Source organism: Zootoca vivipara, chromosome 7 (assembly GCF_965207765.1).
Source record: "Zootoca vivipara chromosome 7, rZooViv2.hap1.1, whole genome shotgun sequence".
Lineage (NCBI taxonomy): Eukaryota > Metazoa > Chordata > Lepidosauria > Squamata > Lacertidae > Zootoca > Zootoca vivipara.
In genome coordinates, this window is record NC_142590.1 from 92,847,348 (window position 1) to 92,868,961 (window position 21,614).

At 44.8% G+C, this 21,614-nt stretch overlaps 1 protein-coding gene and 1 long non-coding RNA gene across 7 annotated transcripts in view; one reads left to right on the forward strand and one right to left on the reverse strand.

Annotated features, from left to right (window-relative positions):
- Positions 1-870: 870 nt before the first annotated feature.
- LOC132592469 (uncharacterized) lies at positions 871-5,089 on the reverse strand. Of its 4 annotated transcripts, none has more exons than XR_015951212.1 (3): positions 4,603-5,089; positions 2,755-3,727; positions 871-1,992 (listed from the first exon to the last, which is right to left on the reverse strand). It is a non-coding gene; the product is annotated as an uncharacterized LOC132592469 (long non-coding RNA). The 4 variants fall into 4 exon arrangements; XR_015951213.1 differs by having other exon boundaries at positions 2,746-3,727; XR_015951210.1 differs by having other exon boundaries at positions 871-2,267; positions 2,414-2,889; positions 4,603-5,054.
- A 199-nt stretch (positions 5,090-5,288) lies between these two features.
- Positions 5,289-21,614, forward strand: part of ASXL1 (ASXL transcriptional regulator 1) — a 30,971-nt gene continuing 14,645 nt past the window's right edge. Inside the window, exons 1-4 of one of the 3 annotated variants that reach the window (XM_088674799.1) lie at positions 5,289-5,842; positions 16,491-16,573; positions 19,957-20,065; positions 21,225-21,345. In XM_088674799.1, the coding sequence (XP_088530925.1) occupies positions 5,783-5,842; positions 16,491-16,573; positions 19,957-20,065; positions 21,225-21,345 (373 nt within the window). In that variant the 5' untranslated portion in view covers positions 5,289-5,782. The other 2 variants (XM_088674798.1, XM_060277393.2) reach the window with 2 other exon arrangements.

Here is a 21,614-nt window from a genome sequence, read left to right on the forward strand (position 1 = left end):
AGTTCTGTGCCCACCTCCATCCAGGGTAGAAGGGACCAGTTGAACCAAAAGTGGCTCAGGTTGAAAGAGCAGGACCACATCCCTCTTCCCTTTTTTTCTGAGAAAGGAGGGGGGAAATACTACCAGATCCATTGCACTGGTTGTCATGGACTGACTGAACAGTTTTGAGTGCTCTTCAGCTTTTAGGAAAATGCCAGGAGTCTAAGAAATTGCCTTGCAGCAGGTTGGACTAGATGGTCCTTAGGGACACTTCCAAACCCTACACTTCTCTGGTTCTATGAAATATGTCTTTGCCTCCATTGGATTGTTTTTTTATTCAGTACTCTTAATTCCTGCTTATTGTTTTAGTGTTTTTACATCTGTCTTTATTCTAATTCATTCATCTAGTATCTAGTTCTTTTTTTGGTCCTGTCTTGATTTATCATTACAGTCGTACCTTGGATCCCGAACGCCTTGGAACTCAGACGTTTTGGCTCCCAAACGCCGCAAACCCAGAAGTGATTGTTCCGGTTTGCCAATCAGAAGCCGCAATTTGGTTTTTGAACATTTTGGAAGTTGAATGGACTTCTGGAACAGATTCCGTTCAACTTCCAAGGTATGACTGCATTTTTGGTTCTCATCCTGAGCATCATGTTACAATGGGCCGTTCTCATCCATTTCAGTTGCAGTTTGTGTTCTTTTCCTCACTGGGATGCAAGGCGCTGATGGCATTGCACTCCAAACCATCCTCAAATTTTCCCCAAAGAGACATCTCCCTCACCATAACCTCTCTGAAGCATTCTGCAGTGCAGGTATTAATACTGTGCAGCTTGAAGCAATAGGATGAATAAAAACTGACTCCTCGGAATAAAAATTATCCATACTGAAAAGTATGGTTCCGAAAAACGAAACTTTACTAACAGAACTTTCTTCAAAACAGAATTACAACAATAATGAAACTAACAGAACTTTCTTCAAAACAGAATTACAACAATAATGAAACATCCAAACAATTGCAAAAAAAGCATGTGCTTCTCAAGCATGTTGCTTTTCTTTCCAAGTTTCTAACACTGCTTGGGAGCTGTGGTAGATGGAGTGTCCTCTATTTTGACGAGGGTGTCAAGAGTTCTCCTGCTCATCATGGCATTGCTGCTTCCTGGCTCTGGCTCTGGGATAGGTCAGAGGAGGAGAAGAGGAAAGAGTGAATGACCTTGCAAGGCAATTACCTTTTTTCTACACTGAAAAGATCCGAGGATTACAACCTTTCTCCATAGGGGAGGGCCTTCCATCCCATGGATCATTTCAGTTGCTCTTTCCTGAACCTTTTCCCAACCCCGCAACATCCTTTTTGAGGTGAGGCCACCAGAACCGTACATGGTATTATTCCAAACGCAATTGCCCCATAGTTAGGGAAAATTCTCCGAAAAACCTCACCTTCAACTCCCTTTTAAAGGAGAGGGTGGGAGGTGCTTCAGAGAGCAATTTACTAACTTGTTTCCTGCAGTGCCAACCAAATCATCATTTTTGCGTGATAATAACACAAATTTTATGACCTACTCACATCTGGGTCTGTGGTGGTCGAGCTTGCCTCTGCAATGTGTGTGTGGGGGGGGTGACACGGTTGCCCTCGACTACTAGCCCCTGCTCAACCCCCTGCCATGTTGGAATCTCAGCTAAAGCCTCTATGACAGCCACCCAGTAGGACAAGAATTAGTCTGTCTTGTCACTCATGAGCCTGCTGCACCTAAGTTTTTCTGTACAATAAGAACTGAACAGGAACTTCATGAACAATGCTTAAGAATAAGTTGCCCACACATCAGCAAAAGACCAGGGCACTTTGCAAAGATACCTGATCATCAGCAAACGTAACAATGGCAAAGCCTCCAAAGGGCTATTCAACGAAGACATCAATGACTTCTCCAAACTGGCAAAAAAAAAATCAGGTATCATCTACCTTCATGTGCAACCCCGAACACACACCTTCCTCGGATTTGAAAATTCCTCTGAAGTTGTCTGGTGCCAATGCAGAACAAAATATTATTATTATTTATTGAATTTTTTTATATTAAAAAAAAAACAATTTAAAAGCAGCAGCAGTTCCCTCTTGCGGGGCAGCAGCAGTCCTTATGAAGCCTATCAGGCCCCGCCCTGGGCCAGGTGGAGAGAGGCAGGAGTAGGGCCATCAGACTCTCAGCAGGGTGGTCCTTGCTGGGAAGCAGCAGCAGTCCTTAGATTTTAATACAAATGTTTTTGTCGAACTAAAACCACAAGCAGCTAAATTCTGAAACCTGAAACAGTGTTTCTCAACCAGTGTGCCTCCAGATGTTTTGGGACTACAACTCCCATCATCCCTAGCTAGCAAGACCAGTGGTCAGGAATGATGGGAGTTGTAGTCCCAAAACATCTGGAGGCACACTGGTTGAGAAACACTGACCTGAAAGATGTGGTTGCTCAGTCCCAGTCCCTTGCTTCAGTGGCCCTCAAGGGAAGACTTGTTTCCATCATGAGTTGAGTGAACCACAGCCACTTTAGTCCCAGCACCAAGGAAGACAAAAGTCTGAGGGCAGCAAATGGCACCTCAACAATCCTGTTCCCAAAAAGAAATTTGTGTTCCTGATACCAGGTTTCGGATACCATTTTTTATGGCGATTTATTTATTTATTTTTGGGTAACTTGAAGTGGGTGAAGCAATAAGAAACCACAACAAACAGCAGTTACATTTCAATGCTTTGGCCAGTCATGGCTCATGCAAGGGTAGTTACTTACGCTAGATACCTGGACCCTGAGAACTGCTCCAAATCTGCTGAAGAACTCCAGTTCGCACTCGGACGTTTCCCATGCGAGCCCATAAACTACCAGGTCAGCGGTACCAAGACTTTCTTGTTTCACATCCATTTCCTCTATTTCCCTCTTCTTGCCTAAAGATAGATGTGTCCATCAAACACAGCACTTTTAAAAATAGCTAAACAAATATTCCCATTAGTTGAAATGAAAAATTTGAGTGACGCAGATCATTCTAGAGCTACATGAAGCTCAATCCTAGATTACTCGTTGGTGTAGGGCTTTTAAAGTTTTTCACTCGGAAGTACCACTGTGTTCAAATGGGGTCAATTCCTTAAGAACTGTTTAAGATTGCAGCCTTGAGGTATATTTGCTATTATTTTTGTTTACCAATTGCTCCCACTTGCATTTTGGGGGAAGTTTTATTTGAATCCTTTTCATCTTTAAAACTACGGTTAGGCGTGTCCCATATATTTAAAAGATAAAAAGAAACCATGAAATTTAGTTGATCAATGAGTTTAAAAATAAAAGATGCCCAATTGCCTAACAATTTGAGCAACTTCTTGTTGTTTAGTCGTGTCCAACTCTTCGTGACCCCATGAGCAACTTATAGGGCTTTGGAAATCTAGGACAAACTAAAAGAAAATAGATTATCCATATATAGGCTTTTATAGTCAAAGAACACATAATTCTTTTTTTAAAAAAAGAGCAAATACAGCACATAAAAGCAAGGACTAAGCCATTTCACAGAACACGGGAAACTGAAGCTTCCCTGCCAGTAGACGGCACAGGGAATACTTGCATCACCTTTGGGATGATCACAGAATCAGAGTTGGAAGGGACCTCTGAGGGTCACCTAGTCCAACCCCCTCCAATGAAGGAACCTCAACTCAAGCAGCGTGATAGATGGCCATGCAACCTCTCCCATAGGAGACAGCCAGTTAAATCTTCTTCCCTCCATTTACCCCTATTAGGACACAAAAGCAAGAACTTCATGTCTGGGAAAGGGAAGCCAAGGCAGCATCCTGCTTTCTGCCTTCAAAGCTCACACAGAAGGGAAGAAAGAGGTAGGGCTGGCTTTAAGGGCATAGCAATTTGCTTTTATTTTTAACTCTTGAGCAAGAACTTCATGTCTGAGAGGTGGCTAGGCAGCACCTTAACATGCGCAACACACGCACAGAAGTGGGGCAGGGCAAGACACCCCCCCAACTACTCTGAAGTAAATAAACCCCGTTGATGGTTTTTTTTGCAGTGTCTTGAGGAGCTTGCTGCTCTGCAGGCTGTTGGGCAATTGGCTGTGGCTGCGGGGGGGGGGGGGCGGAGTGAGTGAGTGCTGAGGCAGAGACGGTTTTGCAGGGATTATAACTGTTTTGTAAGGTGACATCTCTGCAAAACCGATCTGTGCCTCTGCTCTCCCGTGGAAAACCGTTACAATCCCTGCAAACATTTCAAAGGATTTATCGGCATACCCCCAGCATACACGTGATAAGCTTTGCAGACTTCACAGACTTCATATAATAAGCTGGTCTACATACAGTACTGTACAATGATTCTAAGAACCTGGGGGTGCAGAAAGGCTGCCCCTGCACCAGGAGCATCCATAAGGCCATAGGAAGAGCTTGGCCGCTGGATGAGGCCAAGCGAGGCCTCGTCCTCCTATCCTTGCAGCAAGCAGCCCTCCAGAGATGCCCTTACCCGTAAGCAGGATTCGAACGCAAGACGAGCCGCCCTCTCCCTTCCATGGATCCCAGCAACTGGGAGTCCGACGCGTTTGCTGCCTGCGGTGCTACTTTTCTCTCTCTTCCCCCCCTCATTTATTTGCTTATTGCATTTATATGCCACCTTCTCCCCCCATGGTCCTCAGTGGCGCACAGGGCTCTCCCCCTCCTCCACGTGTAATCCCAACGACCACCCTGCGAGGTAGGTTAGGTCGAGAGGCAGTGAAGGGCCCACAGCCACCCAGTGAGTTCCACGGCCGGGGGGATTCGAACCCAGGTCCTTAGCCCGACACTCTTAACCATTACACCACGCCGACACCGCCCCTCCGTGACATTTGGGTCGGCCCTCATAACGGGGTCAGGGTTAGGGCTCTCTCATCTTTTCCTGTTCCCTCCCGCCTCTCAACGGGCCAATGCGTGAGTTTTAAGGCGTCTGCACGCTCATACGAGGGACGAATGCGCGAGTCCCCGGATGTCTCGGCCTCTTCCCGGCCTCCTCCTCCCCGCTTTGCGGCGCCGCCCATCATGCACCGCGGCAGCCTCCCCCCCAGCGCCGGAGCGGAAGCCCCCTCCTGTCTCTGGGCGGGAAAGGGCTTCTTTTCCCCGCCGCGGCGCCTTCTGGGATTTGTAGCCCCGACGCCCTTGCCGCGAGTGCCCGCCTCCGCCCCCCTTTTTTTCCCTCCCGCTCGCAAGCAGTCCCCGCCCACTCTTAGGGAGACTACAGCTTCCGTCGGCCCGCGCGGCTTGTTTTCCTTCAAACCCCCGAGCGAGCCCTCTCCCTCCCTCGTCTCCTGACAGGGCTCCTGACAGGATTGTCCCTCGCCGGCCACTGTTTGGGCCTGGCGTGCCTCCGTCACCACCTCGCCTCTCGCTCCGTCCAGTCCCCCCTCCCTTTTCCCGCCCACCCTTTCGAAGACCTTTGACCTAGGCCCCCTCCTCCTCCTCCTCCGTTGTTATGTCGGGCCTCGGCGGCGGCAAGACCACCATCAGCATCCCTTAGAGCGCGCGCGCGCCGGGCCCCCCTCCCTCTCGCCTGCCCGCCCGCCCTTTTTTCTTCCCCTCAGCCGCCTCGCGCGCGCAGCCCAGCGCCCCGCCCCTCCTCCCCCAGCGCCAAAACCGCGCCCGAGTAACGGTCGACCGCGCGCGCTCCCGTCCGCCTGCCCTGCCTCCTCCTGCTCACCGTCTCCCCCCCCCCCCACGGCCGCTGTTGTTCTCCGCCCCCCCCCCCCACCTCCTCGCGCGCGCGCCTGCCGGGAGCGCCCCTCCACCTCGGGCCGCCTCGCTTGTTTTCCCCTCGGAGGAAGATGAAGGAGATGAAGCAGAGGAGGAAGAAGGAGCGCACGTGGGCCGAGGCCGCCCGCCTGGTGAGAAAGTGGGGGTGGGCTGGAAGGAAGGAAGAATAAGCCCCTCGCGTGGCCTTTTCTTTTTGTGTGTGTGTGTTGGGGGGGTGTTATGGGGCGGAGGGCTCTTCCTTGCCGCTCCCTTTGTCACAGTGTGGGGCGGCGAGGGAGGAGCTGCTTCCCCATGGAAACGTTGCCGGAGTCCTCGCCTTTTCCAGGTGTGAGAGCTACGTGGGCACAACTCCCACTTCCCCTTCCCCCTCGACTCTCCCGGGTGACCTCCGTGGGGTGTCATAGAAGCAACCCCACGAGGATGGGCGTAAGAACGAGGGTAAGGTCTTTGGGGCTCTTAGGCCCTGCACAGGATACACAAAGTGGAGGTGGGAAACGTGTGAAGCCCTCCAAGTGATGCTGAACTACAACTCCCATCATCCCCTGACCACATTGGCGGTGAGAGTTCAACAGCACTTGGTGGGCCCTCAAGTTTCCCCATTCCCCTGATACAGAATCTCTGTCATAAGGCCACCAGAAGAGCCCGGCTGCTGGATCAGGCCAAAGATTTCTGTAGTCCACCATCCTGTTCTCACACAGTGGCCAACCAGACCCCTTGGCAGGAAGTCCGCAAGGAAGACCAGAATGCACCTGTGCTCTCCTGGATGTAATTCTTAGCAGCTGGTATTGAGAGGCATGCTGCATCTGACAGTGGAAGGAGAACATAACAGTCCTGCATACCGATAGTAGCTATAGATATCCTTGTGTTCCATGAAGTTTTCTAATCCACCATTAAAGCCACCCAGGCTGGTGGCCATGCTTTGGTAAGAAGTGTCATAGTTCTGTGAGAAAGAACTTTCTTTTCTCTGACCTTTCAGCTTCATTGGATTATCACCGGTTCTAGTGGTATGAGAGAGGAGGGAAACCTTTTTATAACCTTCTGAAATGCCCCTACTTGACTTTTCTCCAAACTAAAAAGTCCCAAATGTTGTAACCTTTTTCATAGGAGAGCTGCTGCAGACCCCAGTCATTTTCATTGCTTCCTTCTGCAGTGAGATAACTGTACACAATATTCCAAATGTGGTCAAATGTCCAAGGTGATAACATCACATTTATGTGTGTGTGTGTGTAGGTTCTGTGAGGGCTGTGCTAATAATACACAAGTTCGCCTATAAACAAATGACAATTGCTTCGGTCTCCCTAGAATAGGGAGAAACACAATACAGTGGTCCCTTGGTTTTCAAATGTCTCTGTTGGTGAACTTTTCGCTTTTCTAATGCTGTGAACATGGAAGTAAATGCTTTGGTTTTTGAACACGCCTCGGAAGTCAAACATGCCATGCGGCTTCCATATTGAGTTTTCCGTATTGAGGCTTCCATATTGGGTTTTTTGTTTTCGAACATTTCAGAACTCAAACGGTCTTCTGGAACAGATTACGTTCAAAAACCAAGGTACCCCTGTAATAATATTTAGAGGGGTAGCCATGTTACAACACAATCATAGCCATGTCTACTCAGAATTAAGCCCCATTGAATTCAGTAGGACTTACTCTAATGTAAGTGGGTTTAGGATTGAAATCATTATGATACAACAGCCTTATTGTGGGTAACTGATGAAATGGGTCACAAGACTGACTGTTTTTACAATAATATTATTCACATTTGTATAATGCCTTCAAATGTTCAAAATGATTCATATGCCTATACTGTACAGTAATGTAAGTTAGTGTTTTCCCCAGATTGACAGGATTAAGGCTGAGAGACATGTGTCTGAGGCCAACTTGTAAGTTCATTGCACACTTGAGATTCATACCCAAGGACTTGCATATTTGTAGCTCAGCCTCTTACCTACTGCAGCACACCAGCTTTGCAATAAGGATCCTATAATGGGAAGAGAGGAGCCTGTCAGGAAATAATGAAGCATTGGACTGGAATTCCATTTTGTGTATTTAGAAATTTTTCAATGCAACAGGGATTTATACATTCATTCTCCATAGAGCACTCCCTCAGGATGCAAGAAATTTGAGAGCTTGTCCTATAATTTATACTTATGTCATAGGGCTTGGAATGAGTTACACAGAAATTGTCTGTAGCATAATATATAGTTGTACAGTTCTTTCCACATTAGAGGCAAAATACAATGTGGTAGAATAAACTTTTTTGAAAAGATTGTTTCTGGTTCAGGATATGAAAATGAATTTCCAAGCTCGGAGTTAGTCACCTCAGTTTTCCTGATATATACTTGTCTATGTGTGATCAAAGAGTCATCTGTTTAAGTTCATTCATGTTGACATAAGCATGTCAGATATATCTGTGTTGCCCGACTATGGTAGGGACTTTTAGTACCATGATATGGGACTGCACTACACTGTTACTGTATTGTATATTGACTTGCCAGGCAGAGTAAACTCAAAGAATGCCAGGTGTCTTTTAGATGGTTATTTCTCACTTCATCAGACATACCTCTACCTGTGACATACTGTACATGTGATGGAAAGAGAAGCTAAAGTGCTACTGCCATGTTTATCTAAGACTCTAGAGCAGGGGTCGGCAAGGTTAACCGGCCATGGGCCGGATCACGCCCACGGAGATTGTCCGTGGACCAGACTGGCGCAGTGCAATGCTGAAAAGCGCGTCTGCGCATGTCTGCCACGCCGGAAATCACTATCCAGATGCTGGAAATCGTACCTGCACAGAAGTGATTTTCGGTGTCTGGATAGGCGCCAATGCGATTTCCGGTATCTGCGCGTGCGCAGACGCGATTTCCAGTGCTGCTCGACGAGGTGCTGCGCCGCGCTGCACTACTTTAGTGCAGCACACAGGGGACTTGCCGAGCGGGCGGCTCGGTTCGGGGGCAGCTCGTGGGCTGATAAAACGGTCTTCGGGGGTCGCATCTGGCTTGTGGGCCGCACGTTGCCAACCCCTGCTCTAGAGGCAGGGGCACTATCTCCTCCCCACAATATGTGTAAAGAGAAAAGTTTCTCCTATGTAGTAGTAATTGGTACACACATTGCAGAGTTGAGGCAGGACTTGGGAAATCTCTTACAGCTGTTTAATGAATTTTTAAAAAGAAAACTCAATAAAGCCTGGGAAAGTTTGTGTGCCCACTGGTTCTCATCTTCAGAATGACATGGGGACATCTGTTTCCACGTTTTAAGCCTCCCAGCAAAGGGAGAAGAATTTTGCCTGCTGTTGTCATTTCCACATAAGATTCCACAGTGACAAGTTGCTGCAACTTCTGAGGCATCAAGGCATCCCATAGAAATTGTTTCTCCTGCTCTGGATGTTCTCACATTCTTAGTTTCCCATTGGCTGAAACAAGGAGATGCTGTGGAAGAAAGTAAAAGAATGGGCCACTATAGAGCATTTTTTCATTGCTGCCTAGTGCTATGTCTGGGTAGAAACTGGGAATCATATTCTCATGTCCAATTGGGAAGGACTGCTTCTTAAAGCAGGATTGTGTTTCCCTCCTTTATGAAAGGAAATCCTGTGTGAATAGGTGATTTACCATTTATTCTCTCTCTCCTTCCATAAGAACTGTATTGAAATAGACTGCCTGGTTCATACATTATGGTTAGTTGAGGTAATTTCCACTGTCCTTTTTACAAAGGAGAAACTTTCTTTAAAGAAAGAGGAAGCCTCCTGTCCTCTTTTGCGCAGGGATAGATTTTTCACAAGGGTTTTAAAGGCCCACAGAAGGAGTTATTTTCCAGAAGAAAGTGACTTTTTAATTCCATTTTCTTGTTCATGGTGAGGGGTGTTCATGCATGTGTGAGGGAGAGTTCATGGTTGAGAGAGTGAGAAGTGTAGGCTCTTAGAGGTGAATGCATGTGTGTTCCCATTTATGGTAAGAAGTAGGCCTTCTCCCTGAGAAAGCTGATGGCAGTTAGTAGGTGCTGATTAAATTTCTCAATATTTCTAAAATATATCCCCTCTAGGTATGGGCAGAATTTCTGGCTTGCTTAAGGAAATAATTTTGTGGTGTCATTAGAAGTAGATAAACTTGCAACCTTTCACCTCTGGAGCAGAGCCATGTTTTTGATAGCTTCAGTATTATACTTACTTACATAGGACTGACTGTTGCCTAGGCATGTGTACTACAGTCTGTAAGGCTGCAGTGGTATAGACCTGGACTTAACCCCAATGGCAAATGATGGGAGTTCTTCCAGCTACAAATGCATTGGATTTTGCTTCAAGAATCTGAAGCTTCTCTGCTTTAGTGTTTTCCAGCACTTCCTGAGATCAAACTGATTTGCATTCTGAGGAATGTTTCAGGAATTTACTGGGTGGTTACAGTTGCAAAAAAAAAAAAAGCTCCCTGCATGTGAATTGTGAAATCTTAAATGGAGGCATGTCCTTCTTTTTGGTTTGCACTTTAAAAATAACAAAGCCCATCCATTCTCCACTCCCAGTAATAAAAAAAAGAGGTGTGGAGGAGGGGATATGCAGAATTGAAGCATAATTATATCTATTTAAGGGACAAATTCCTCAGGTGGGTGTGGAAAACCTTTTATCAAAACTCTGATAACACTTCCTTCCTCCACTGCAAACTAGAGATGAGCACTGACATTGCATACACCAGGGGTTGGCAAGGTTTACCTCGCCTGGGCCGGTTCACTCCAGTGGAGATCCCTCCGTGGGCCAGATCGTGAGCGCGCGTGCATGAACGAGCGAGCGCGCCTGCCCGCGATTTCTGTCATCTGCGCAGACATGTTTTTTGGCATCAGCGCATGTACAGACGCGATTTCCAGCGCCGTGGAAGTGAGTCCCTGCACCGCACTGCACCGGTTTAGCGCAATGCGTGGGGACTCGCCAAGCGGGTGGCTCTGTTTGGGGGCAGCTCGTGGGCCAGTTAAACAACCCCCGTGGGCCACTTGTGGCCCATGGGCCTTAGGTTGTCGACCCCTGGCATACACCATGCTCAGTTATTTGCAGGCTGGATCATGCAACTATCTGCTTTTACTGTGCTGTTTTCAGAGGCTGGGTTCAGGAAGCAATGTTTCCCTTCTACTTAAAAAAAATTCTGTTGAGTAGGGCAAGTTGTATGTGGCTGTAGTCTGGATGATCTGTCTTCTATATTATTGACTGAGGATGAAACTTTTCATTTTTAGTTGTTGGTTTCCTTTCTTGGACAATATTTGTCCACTGCTTGACTGACTGCTTAGAATGCTTCCATCTGTATTTTATATACTGATTCTCATCTTTGTGGGTCAAACACTTTGCTTAGACACCTGGCATATGTTGCTGCTTAACCACTATCTAATGCCAGCAGCATGCAAATAAAGCTATCAGGTGATACCAAGAGGACAGGGGCAAGGTTGCAGGGAAAATAGTCACCCGCCTGAGATGGAATGGATTATAAATCATGCACCTCAGCCCCCTTGCTCATCTTGCCCATGCCTTGTAGTCCTCTTAATATGCATGGAGCAGTGGGTAGTGATAAAGCGGGATATCAAATCCAAATTCTTCTTCTTCTTCTTCTTCTTCTTCTTCTTCTTCTTCTTCTTCTTCTTCTTCTTCCTCTTCCTCTTCCTCTTCCTCTTCCTCTTCTTCCTCTTCTTCCTCTTCTTCTTCTTCTTACCTATCTATTTCTGGTTTGTTGCTGGCTCAACCTCAGGTTAGATTATCTGCTTAAAGGCTTTCTGCCCCACACCTGGTTTGTGGGTTGCTTTCAAGCTGACTGCAAACCCATTCAAAATAGATCTTTGTATAAGACCTCTGTTTTGTACATATCTCCTCATAGTTTTTGAAATGTTTTCTTAGTTTCTCGTGGGTGCCTTGTAAATTCTATCCACACAGCTTCTAAGAAATTTTAAATACACACAGTGGGAATGATACTCAACACATGCCAAAGTCAAACTGCTAATCTTGGTAGCAAACTATCTGGAGGTGCTGCAGTCCAGGACCCCTGGTGTTTGGATCAGCATAAACTGAAAATATTTTCAGGCAGTACTTCCGGCTCTGCCCTGTTTTTAAGTTATTTCCCTTGCACAGTGATCAAATAACTGCTTCAGAGAGTGCTTTGTGAAGATAACCTGTGGCCTGAAAAGCCAAACGGGGCGGGGGGGGGAGGGTAGTTTTATATTTATATGTCGTTTTTTAAAAAGGCTGATCGCCGAAGAATTGATGCTTTTGAATTATGGTGCTGGAGGAGACTCTTGAGAGTCCCATGGACTGCAAGAAGATCAAACCTATCCATTCTGAAGGAAATCAGCCCTGAGTACTCACTGGAAGGACAGATCGTGAAGCTGAGGCTCCAATACTTTGGCCACCTCATGAGAAGAGAAGAATCCTTGGAAAAGACCCTGATGTTGGGAAAGATTGAGGGCACTAGGAGAAGGGGACGACAGAGGACAAGATGGTTGGACAGTGTTCTCGAAGCTACGAACATGAGTTTGACCAAACTGCGGGAGGCAGTGCAAGACAGGAGTGCCTGGCGTGCTATGGTCCATGGGGTCACGAAGAGTCGGACACGACTAAACAACAACAACATGTCGTTTTTTATGGGATGGGGGGTTCTCATTTTGGTTTGTTTTATTATGCATTTTGTGTTCTCATTTTGTATTTTTATGTTGTGGACTGCCCTGCGATCTTCGGATGAAGGGCAAAAATCTGATATTAGGAGAAGAAATCTCATAGAAATCTCAGAACTCTTGTGATTTGTTAAACAATTATTTTAAACTGCTGTCTTTGCAGTATTTTACCCTTTCAGATGTGATGTGTGCCAAAGTAAACTTTAGAGATCAATCTACCAAGCCCTTTTGCTGAGCATCATTTTCATTGAGGCATCCACAAGAGAGTTGTGGCTGGTTTCCTGTGATTTTTTTTTATGACCATTGACAGTATCAGATTTCCAGTAGACTTATTCACATGCTCATGGGTATTGTGTGCACTACTTGTAATACTGGTGAAGGTAGCTAGCAATCATTACAATTTCTGCAGAAATTGTGCCCCTTAGGAACATCCTTCTATAGCTTGATGTTTTTTGTTCATGCTTTGTTTTTGCCCTGCAGCATGACATGCTTTATATTTAATTCTCAAGTTCGACTTAATCTCACATGTAACTGTTAGAGAACTGGTTCATGTGATCCATTGATGTTCAGCTGCGAGCTACATTTCTTTCTGGGTTAATGTTCTATGTGTGATTTGTGCCCAAGTGTCTTACCATGTCAGAGCTTAACCCTTCCACCAGGATCTTACTTCCTTTTTTCACTGATGAAGGCTACCTCTTTCTGAAAAGTGCCCTGGAGTCACTCTTTATCCTTTAAGGAGGCTGGATCACTTTAAGTCTGTGTTAATAGTTGTCTTTGTGCAGAATTAGAATGGCTTTCCTCAGTGCCATGTGGCTTAGCACCTTCTTTTACATCACTTGTTTAGATTCCCTGGGAGCTTCTATTAACTTTATGTGTGTGTTTCACAATTTCCAGTTCCTAGTCTCCTGCCAAATAACTTTATACTTCACAGCTCTTGGCATATCACATACTGAGAAATGCAGGGCTGAGGGCTATGGATATAATTTGCTTTTACCTTTCCTAGGACGTGTTGGCAGATTCTTAGTTGCGTGACAGCATGATGTGTGGTTCAGGTTGATCTTTCTCTTTGTGGAGGTGGAGATTCACTGGTGGTTATTGACCTGCATTCCTTTCCAACAGAGAATGCCCCATTGGTGCTGTTTCACCTCTTCAGATGGCCTGCAGCTGCTACTCCTTGGCACAGCTTTGCAGGAACTCCATTCTTTATGTTCTCACATGCACACAACAATTAGTGGTACCAACTTGTCTTTTTAGTGTGACTGAAAGTGAAAATTGTGGGCCTAAAATTCTTTATTTCAACACTCTATTTTTGAGAGTACCAATAGGCTGAAATAAGAGCTTTAGGTTACACAATGGAATTTATTTTAATAATATGTGTAGTAGCGTACAGAACATCCATGAGGTCATCTCTTTTTCCATTACCATGTTTGTATAAACTGACATGATACTTTTATCAGGAAGAGAAGTGTGTTTGATCAAAAGTAGGGGGCCCCCTTCTCAGCACAGGTTTGTTTCAGCTTCTTTGAAAGTAAGGTAAAGGTAAAGGGACCCCTGACCATTAGGTCCAGTTGAGACCGACTCTGGGGTTGCGGTGCTCATCTTGAACATTATTGGCCGAGGGAGCCAGCGTACAGCTTCCAGGTCATGTGGCCAGCATGACAAAGCCGCTTCTGGCGAACCAGAGCAGCACATGGAAACGCCGTTTACCTTCCTGCTGGAGCGGTACCTATTTATCTACTTGCACTTTGACGTGCTTTCGAACTGCTAGGTTGGCAGGAGCTGGGACCGAGCAACGGGAGCTCACCCCGTCACAGAGATTCGAACTACCGCCCTTCTGATCGGCAAGCTCTAGGCTCTGTGGTTTAACCCACAGCACCACCCAAGTCCCTTTGAAAGTAGATGCTGAGAAATGCCAAACGTCTCTCAAGAAAAGCTTTAGAAGTCGACTTCTAACTTGAACTGAAGAGCTTATATCTTTTAAGCCAGAGCTGGAGGCCTCTTATCATTGCTGCTGTCATAATTTGGATATTATCCCACGTACTTTTGAAAATCTTGCCTTCACAGTATCTTGTAGCTGTGATATGTCTTCTTACACTGTATACTTTTTTGAAAAAGGGCACTGAAATCAAGGCACAACCTTTCATGGTCCTGGTCCACTCCAGTTTGTGGTTGCCTGTTGGGGAGTCAGTTGTTTCACCCGGAGACACTGACAGTTTCATAGTCTGGGAGGTATACAGCTGTTCATCCAATGTACTAGCAACTCTATGATTTTTAGGGCCAGGGTTGATGATCTGTCCAGGAGGGCAGATAGTATCTTGAAGGAAAGCAATTTGTATTGGGAAAAGAAGAACTCGCTCCCCACAGACTGAGGGACCTTCATTATATGGCTTCCAGCAAATGCCGAAGACACGCCTCTTTACTCTGGTTTTGACACTTGAGGTTTATATTTTAAGGATGCACCTTATTTCTGTAATTGTAAGTTGTTTTAAACTGTTTTTAATAATGTTTTGTAATGTTGTAACCTACCCTGGGACCTTAAGGTGAACACTGGGTAATGAATTATAATTTTTTTAAATAAGAATAGCTTCCACTGTCTACTGAATACTTTTTTATTCTGGCAGGCATTGAGTTGATGTTTTGTTTTATAGTTTGTTTTATAATTTAAAAAATTCTATTTTTTGTACTGTAAAGACTATTGTAGTTAAGCAGTATTTAAGTTGCTTAAATAAATACCGTATTTTTCTGTGTACAAGATGAGTAATTTATATTAAAAATTACGTTAAAAATTGAGGGTCGTCTTATACACGGATAGTGCAGTGTGGGGACGGGCGATTGGTTGCTGCCACGATCTGCGATTGGGCGGGTGATTGATGGTCACAGCAATGGCTGTTGTTGATTTGTTGCCACTGCGGCAATTGGGCGGGCCACTGGGGGTGCTGTTGGTGACTGGGCAGATGATTGGTGGCTTCGGCGACGTGTGGTATTGTCTGCTTGTCTTTTCGGGATTTTTGGCAATCCCTCTTTAAAAAAACTCAACAACTCTGGGCATTCCCCCTCGAAAAAACCCCAACAATTCTGGGCAATCCTTCCCCCATTTTCTTAATTTGTAGTCCCCAAAAATAGGGGGCATCTTATACATGGAAAAATATGGCACCACCCACACATCAGTGACTGTTTTTAAAATAGGTCTGGAGATGCAATCCTGTCTCATCGAGCTTGGCCCTTCGGCACTGGATGAAATCTTGCCAAGCGACTCATTTCATTTTGAGTCGGCATGGGCTTGCATTGGGACTGTTATGGCCTGAAAAGTCCATGTTGGATAGCTTTGTAGAAAGGCTAGGCCAGATTCTCTAATCCAGGGGTTCCCAACAAAATTTTCTCGAGGACCCCTCATCAACCCGCTATTGTGACAAGGACCCCCATTAATTCCTAATCCTAAATCTAATTCCTAATCTAATTTTTCCAGTAAGCTTAACACTGATCTTGGAAGGGTTAGGTTCAAGGGACGCCCACGATTTAGGTTCAATGGACACTGACAAGATCGGTTCGAGAGTCACTGACTTACTTGCTTGAACATCAAATGCATTATCTTCCTCTTCATCTGTAGGCCTTTGTCGTTTTAACGAACCACTTTTTAACCAACGGTCCATTTTTAACTACGCGAACTGTAGCTTCCGCGAAAAACAACGCTTTGTTTACAAACACTACCGGGTATTGTTTTGCAAAGAGGCAGCGCGCGCCAGGGAGGAGGGAGGGGAATGGAGAAGACAGGGTACCTGCGCAGTAGCGCACAAATGAAGCCGACGCGCGCAAAGCATCTTGGGGAGGTGAGCGTTAGTAGAATGCGCGCGCTGCCTCTTTGCAAAACAGTAGTGTTTGTAAAGCGCCACCTAACGGCATACAGCAGAACTACTGCCTCTATCTAATTCTAGTTTTGCGCTAGACTCTGCTCATGCAGGAAGCGGCCAAAACAAAAAAATATGTTATCATACGAAATATATTTAATATATTTTTTATTCTAATAGCATCTTGCGGGCCCCTCTGGCATAGCTCCACCTGTTGGGAACCACTCTAACCCTTTATCTTCAGTTGAATACCTTAGGCTTGGGGTTTACATGCTAAGCTTGAACTATTTATTTATCTTTTCAGGTGCTGGAAAACTACTCTGATGGACCCATGACACCAAAACAGATTTTGCAGGTCATAGAAACAGAAGGCCTAAAGGAAATGAGGTGGGTAGTGATCTTCGTGTTTAAGTTAAAAGTATGGCGTAGGATGAAGTTGACTTCTTTATTTCCTCTAGCGCACCTCTTCCTTGCCTTTAAAAACTTGCATTTGGTCTGAAACTGTTCCATGTCATCCTTTAGATTCAATTGGTGGAATTCCTGGATCTGTTAGAGAATTATTTTATTATTATTTATTCAATTTATACACCGCCTTATACCCAGAGGTCTCAGGGCGGTTCATAAACAAGACCACATATAAAATAAAACCAAAAACAATACCCCCCCCCAAAAAAAGAACCACATTCTAAAAGGGTGTTGGATGTCAATAAGATCAACCAAAGGCCTGGTTTAAAAGGAACGCTTTTTGCCTGGGGCCTAAAGGTGTATAATGAAGGAGAACTGTGCCTTTGGTTAGAGCAGGCGTTGGCAACGTTTTATGGCCCTGGGCCGGAGGATTCCCACGGACTATCATCCGTGGGCTGACATGCGCAGAAGCTATTTCTGGCGCCGTGCTGCTCATGTCCAGGCAGCCGGAAATGGCTTCTGCGCATGTCCACAGCGCCGGAAATCGCTTCTGCGTCTGCGCAGACGCAATTTCTAGCGTCTGCGCAGGCACCATTTATGGCGCCGCTCGGCAAGTCCCCGAGCAACGCTGCACTGGTTTAGCGCGGGGGGGGGGCTTGCCGAGCGGGTGGCTTGTGGGCTGGATAAATAGCCTTTGTGGGCCGTATCTGGCCCATGGGCCGGAGGTTGCCGATGTATGGGTTAGAGTCATTGTGATTTTCTTTATATCCTGATTGCCAGCTATCAACATGCCTTCATTGTGGATTAGGCAATGATGGGCAAAAGCTTGTGCTTAATCCCACACGATGCGAAGGTTGAGTTGCAAGCGCTTGCCCCCCCCCCCCAAGCAGTTACTAGTGCGTTTTTGTCCATCCGGGTGTTTGTTAGATTGTATGATCATTGTTGCTCTTTTTTACCATGTGAGCCTTTTCCCAAGGGATTGTGGAACAGCCTCATTACTCTGCTGCTGGAAGAGCAGCACTGGTTGCTGGTTTGATACTAGACCAGGTTTGTGTTAATTCACAAAGCCCTAAATAACTTGGGCCTGAAGTATGTTACAGACTGTCTGATTTCTTACGTTCCACCTTGATCGCTGAGATCCTCTGATGGCTCTTCACATGGCCCCTGAGATTTGGTTGGCTGTCACTAGAGACCAGGCCCCACCCTGTGGAACTCCCTGCCAGTAGAGGTTCAGCAGGAACCACCTCTCTTCATTCAGACATCTTTTGAAAACTATATTGTTTAGACAGGCTTTTGTAACATGAGTTTTCTTCATTAATCAGTATTTATTGATTTTCATCTGTAAATGATGTACTGTGCCTTGAAATAGTTCTGCAAAAATATGAATTCTAAATATGTAAATAAATAAATTTATCTCCCCTCCCTCCTGAGTATAAAGTGTGTTACCAAGGCAAGAGCAAACAAAGTTGTTGTTGTTGTTGTTGTTGTTATTATCCTTTATATACTGCCCTTCATCAAAAGATCTCATGGCGGTTCAGGTAGAGATCTGAGCCCGTACATTTATCCATGTGCATTTTATAGTTGAGTTAAAACTACTTATATACTACAGACAGAGGGAGGAATTCAACACTGTACTATTACCTACAATTGTTCAGTCAGCACAAGCTTTTCATCTTGTGGGAGGACAGGGTGGGGAGTCCCATTTCACTAGCAGAACTTGTTTCACTGGCTTCTGCTAGTGCATCTGATTAGTTGAATCTGGCCCATAGTATGTTTGGTACACTCTGACGCTGTGGTTTGGGCTGAGACTCAGTTATAAGACCTTTCAGAAAATGTTCAGGGTACAATCCTTCATTTTGCAACACCTTTAACTGAGACAGGAACCTAAATACAGGAATGAAAATGTAGACTAAATTAGATATACCTATAGTCTCCAGCTGTATTTAATAAGGTAGAGAGTTATTTGCAGATTAGATAAATAATTTTATTTGTACTTCAGAAGTAAAGTGCCCCAAGCTGGCTATACCCTGTTACTGGTTTTTTTTTTGTCTGAAATAGCTTATCTCCCACCTGGAGTTTGAATGTTTTGTGATAATTCCATTCTGTTTTCTTTCGATACGTCATTTCCTCTCCACATGTCACCGGCATTGCTATGGAATCACTGCATGTCTACAGAAGGTAAATTACTTTCTAAATAAGGATGGGGCCTCTGCAAAAAAAATGTCCTCAGGAGTTTAAAATGTTTCCTCCTGGATTTCATTTCATTTTAATTTTTTTGCCATCCTGGCACAGATCACAACTAACTGCACTATTAATTCATTAGAAGTGATAACAAGTTGTGCTTCTTTATCAGCATAAATAATCTTACTGGCTCTTTATTTTGATGGTGTGACATCTTTTCAAAATGCTTTTTTCAGCTAAAGATCTCTGCTTTCTATGTTTTGTATTTTCTGTGAATGCTTGTCTGTAAAAGGGGGCCCAAAGAAGAACATTTCATCCATTGTTACCATGTTCATGAAGCCAAGGCAGTTTTGTGTTGGGATCCAGCATAGCTAAACATCATTATGTCTTATCATTCTTTCCCAACATTTGATATTCCTAAAGAGGCAAACACATATCTGCACCTCCTTCTTGCCTTTGGCATTGTGAAATAAAAGATCTTGTTATAACACAGTTTAGTTTAGTTTAGTTATTTAGACATACACCGCCTTTTCCCCTGATGGTACTCAAGGCAGTTTAGATTCTGCTTGTCTCCACCTGCAGCTGTGTCTGCAGTGATGCGAAAGCATGTGGAATAGAAGGTGTGCCTTGGCTTTTCAGTTAGGAGCCCAGCATGTAGGCATAGCCAGTGCCGCCTTCAAGGAGAAGCCCAAACCACACAATTGCAAAGTTTGGATGCTTCTCCCACTGGAAACTGAAGGATCTCTCTTATTCCCAACAACAGCCAGGGAAATATACTGGGGAGGAGCCAGGCGGCTTGTGCGTGAAAAATATGTCCGCCCTTCACCACCTCCTGTTTAAAACAATATTTTAGAATCCTTACTGTAAAATTTCTTGACTGGACAATATAAAATTATTTGGCCAGAATTTAACTTGAGATTGCATAGCACACCTTTATGTTTCACAAAATAAAATTGGTTTGGTAGTGATTATTCTGATCAGGGAGACTGATGAAAACAATATGTTCTTTATGCCGTGCAGACAGACTGGAAGTGTCTTTTCAACACTGGGGTGTCCTGCCTTGCTGTGCTGGGTTGGGGTGGCTGAGGTAGCAGAGTTTCCATAACTTTCCTGTTAATTATAAAGCATTGTGTGTCTGAGCTGCCATTTCCAATGATGCATTTTCCCTTCCTTCCTTCCTTCAGTGGCACATCCCCACTGGCCTGCCTGAATGCCATGCTCCACTCCAATTCAAGGAGCTGTGAGGGGCTTTTCTACAAACTCCCTGGGCGCATCAGCCTTTTCACCCTCAAGGTAAGACCAGATTGCTCTTCCTCCGCACCAGAGATTTGGCAAAGGTTTAGCTAGCTGGCAAATACTGAATGAACACCTGACACATGATAGAATCTGATATCTTTTTTTAAAAAAAATGATTTTTATTCATTTTCCAATATTCACAAAAAAAATCACAAAAAGAAAAACATAAAACAAAAATAAAACATGAAAAAGAAAAACATAACAGTTCTTACATTTTTTTACTTAACATTGTTGACTTCCTCAATTCCCTCCACACTGGGTCCATTTTAAAATCTCAAGCAATTTTCATTTTGTATCTTAAATCATTCTAACACATTTTATCATTATCTCTCAACTAGTCTATTCTGAAAAACGTCCATTATCCTCCACCAATAATTAATCAATTAATCCAAATCAAAAAAAATATTTCCCCGTCCTCTATCTTTTATTTCTCCCCTTAGCCTAAAATTTATTACCAAAAACTTTCCATGAATTCAAATATTATTTTTTCTAACATAATATCATTTAATCACTTAAAACTAAATCAGCCCCCCTTCCCCTGGATTCAGGGTCTCCCAGATGATTCAGCGAGTTCTATAGGTCATTCCAGTTTCGGACCATCAGCGCCCTTATTAGTGCTACCGGGGTGCGGAAGAGACCGAAAAACGGTGCAGCTGAGTCCCCATGTCCCCAGAAGGCTCAATCTGGAGCTCTTGGGGGGGCCATGTCGCTCTCACGGCTCCCCCCCTCCCTCGCAATGCTAGGGAATCCCAGAGCTCAGGATTCTCTCGCCAGACAGCGATGGCAGCAGACCGGAAGTGATAGAATCTGATATGTAGACTTTCTTGCAAGCTGGGTTCACAGTCAAAGCTAACCTGCTATTCAGCTTACATATTCTAACCTGCCTACATATTCTAACCTGCTATTAAGCTTACAGAGCACTCATAAGATTTTTAAATATTTGAGCATTGACACACAGCATGTTGCTTTTTGCCTAAAGCCAGTGCTTAAAGCAGCACTTTTAATCAAAGTGGATGGATCAAGATTAGTGCCTTTGCTAACCCATTAACCAGGTATTGGACATCAGGGTTCCCTTGGGTTCAGTATTATTATCTCTGTGATTTTCCACTTTGATTTGTGAGGGGAAATTCACCAGAGCTTGGATTGGTCTTTCTAGAAAGATGCTGTGCCATGGTCCCGGAACCTGTCTGCCCCGGAAGGAGAAGAGCTGGATGATGCTGCTGATGCTGAAAGCAGTGGCTCCAACGAAGCAAGCACTGTGAGCGGCGATAATGACAGTAAGCGCCTGCCTGCTGAGTTTTTATTTAGTTAACAGAATCTGTACAACAGTTTACAAAAAGCTAAAAACATTTACCCAGAAACATCAAAATATAAACAATCACCAGCAGTTGAAATATACATTATAAACTAAAATGATGTGTGCTTCAGATAGAATTGTAGAGTTGGAAGGGACCCCGAGAGTCACCTAGTCTGTGTGGGCTTGCCTAAGCGAAGAAGTTTGGGGCAGGTACCAAAAACATTATTATTATTAATTTATTTATTAAAA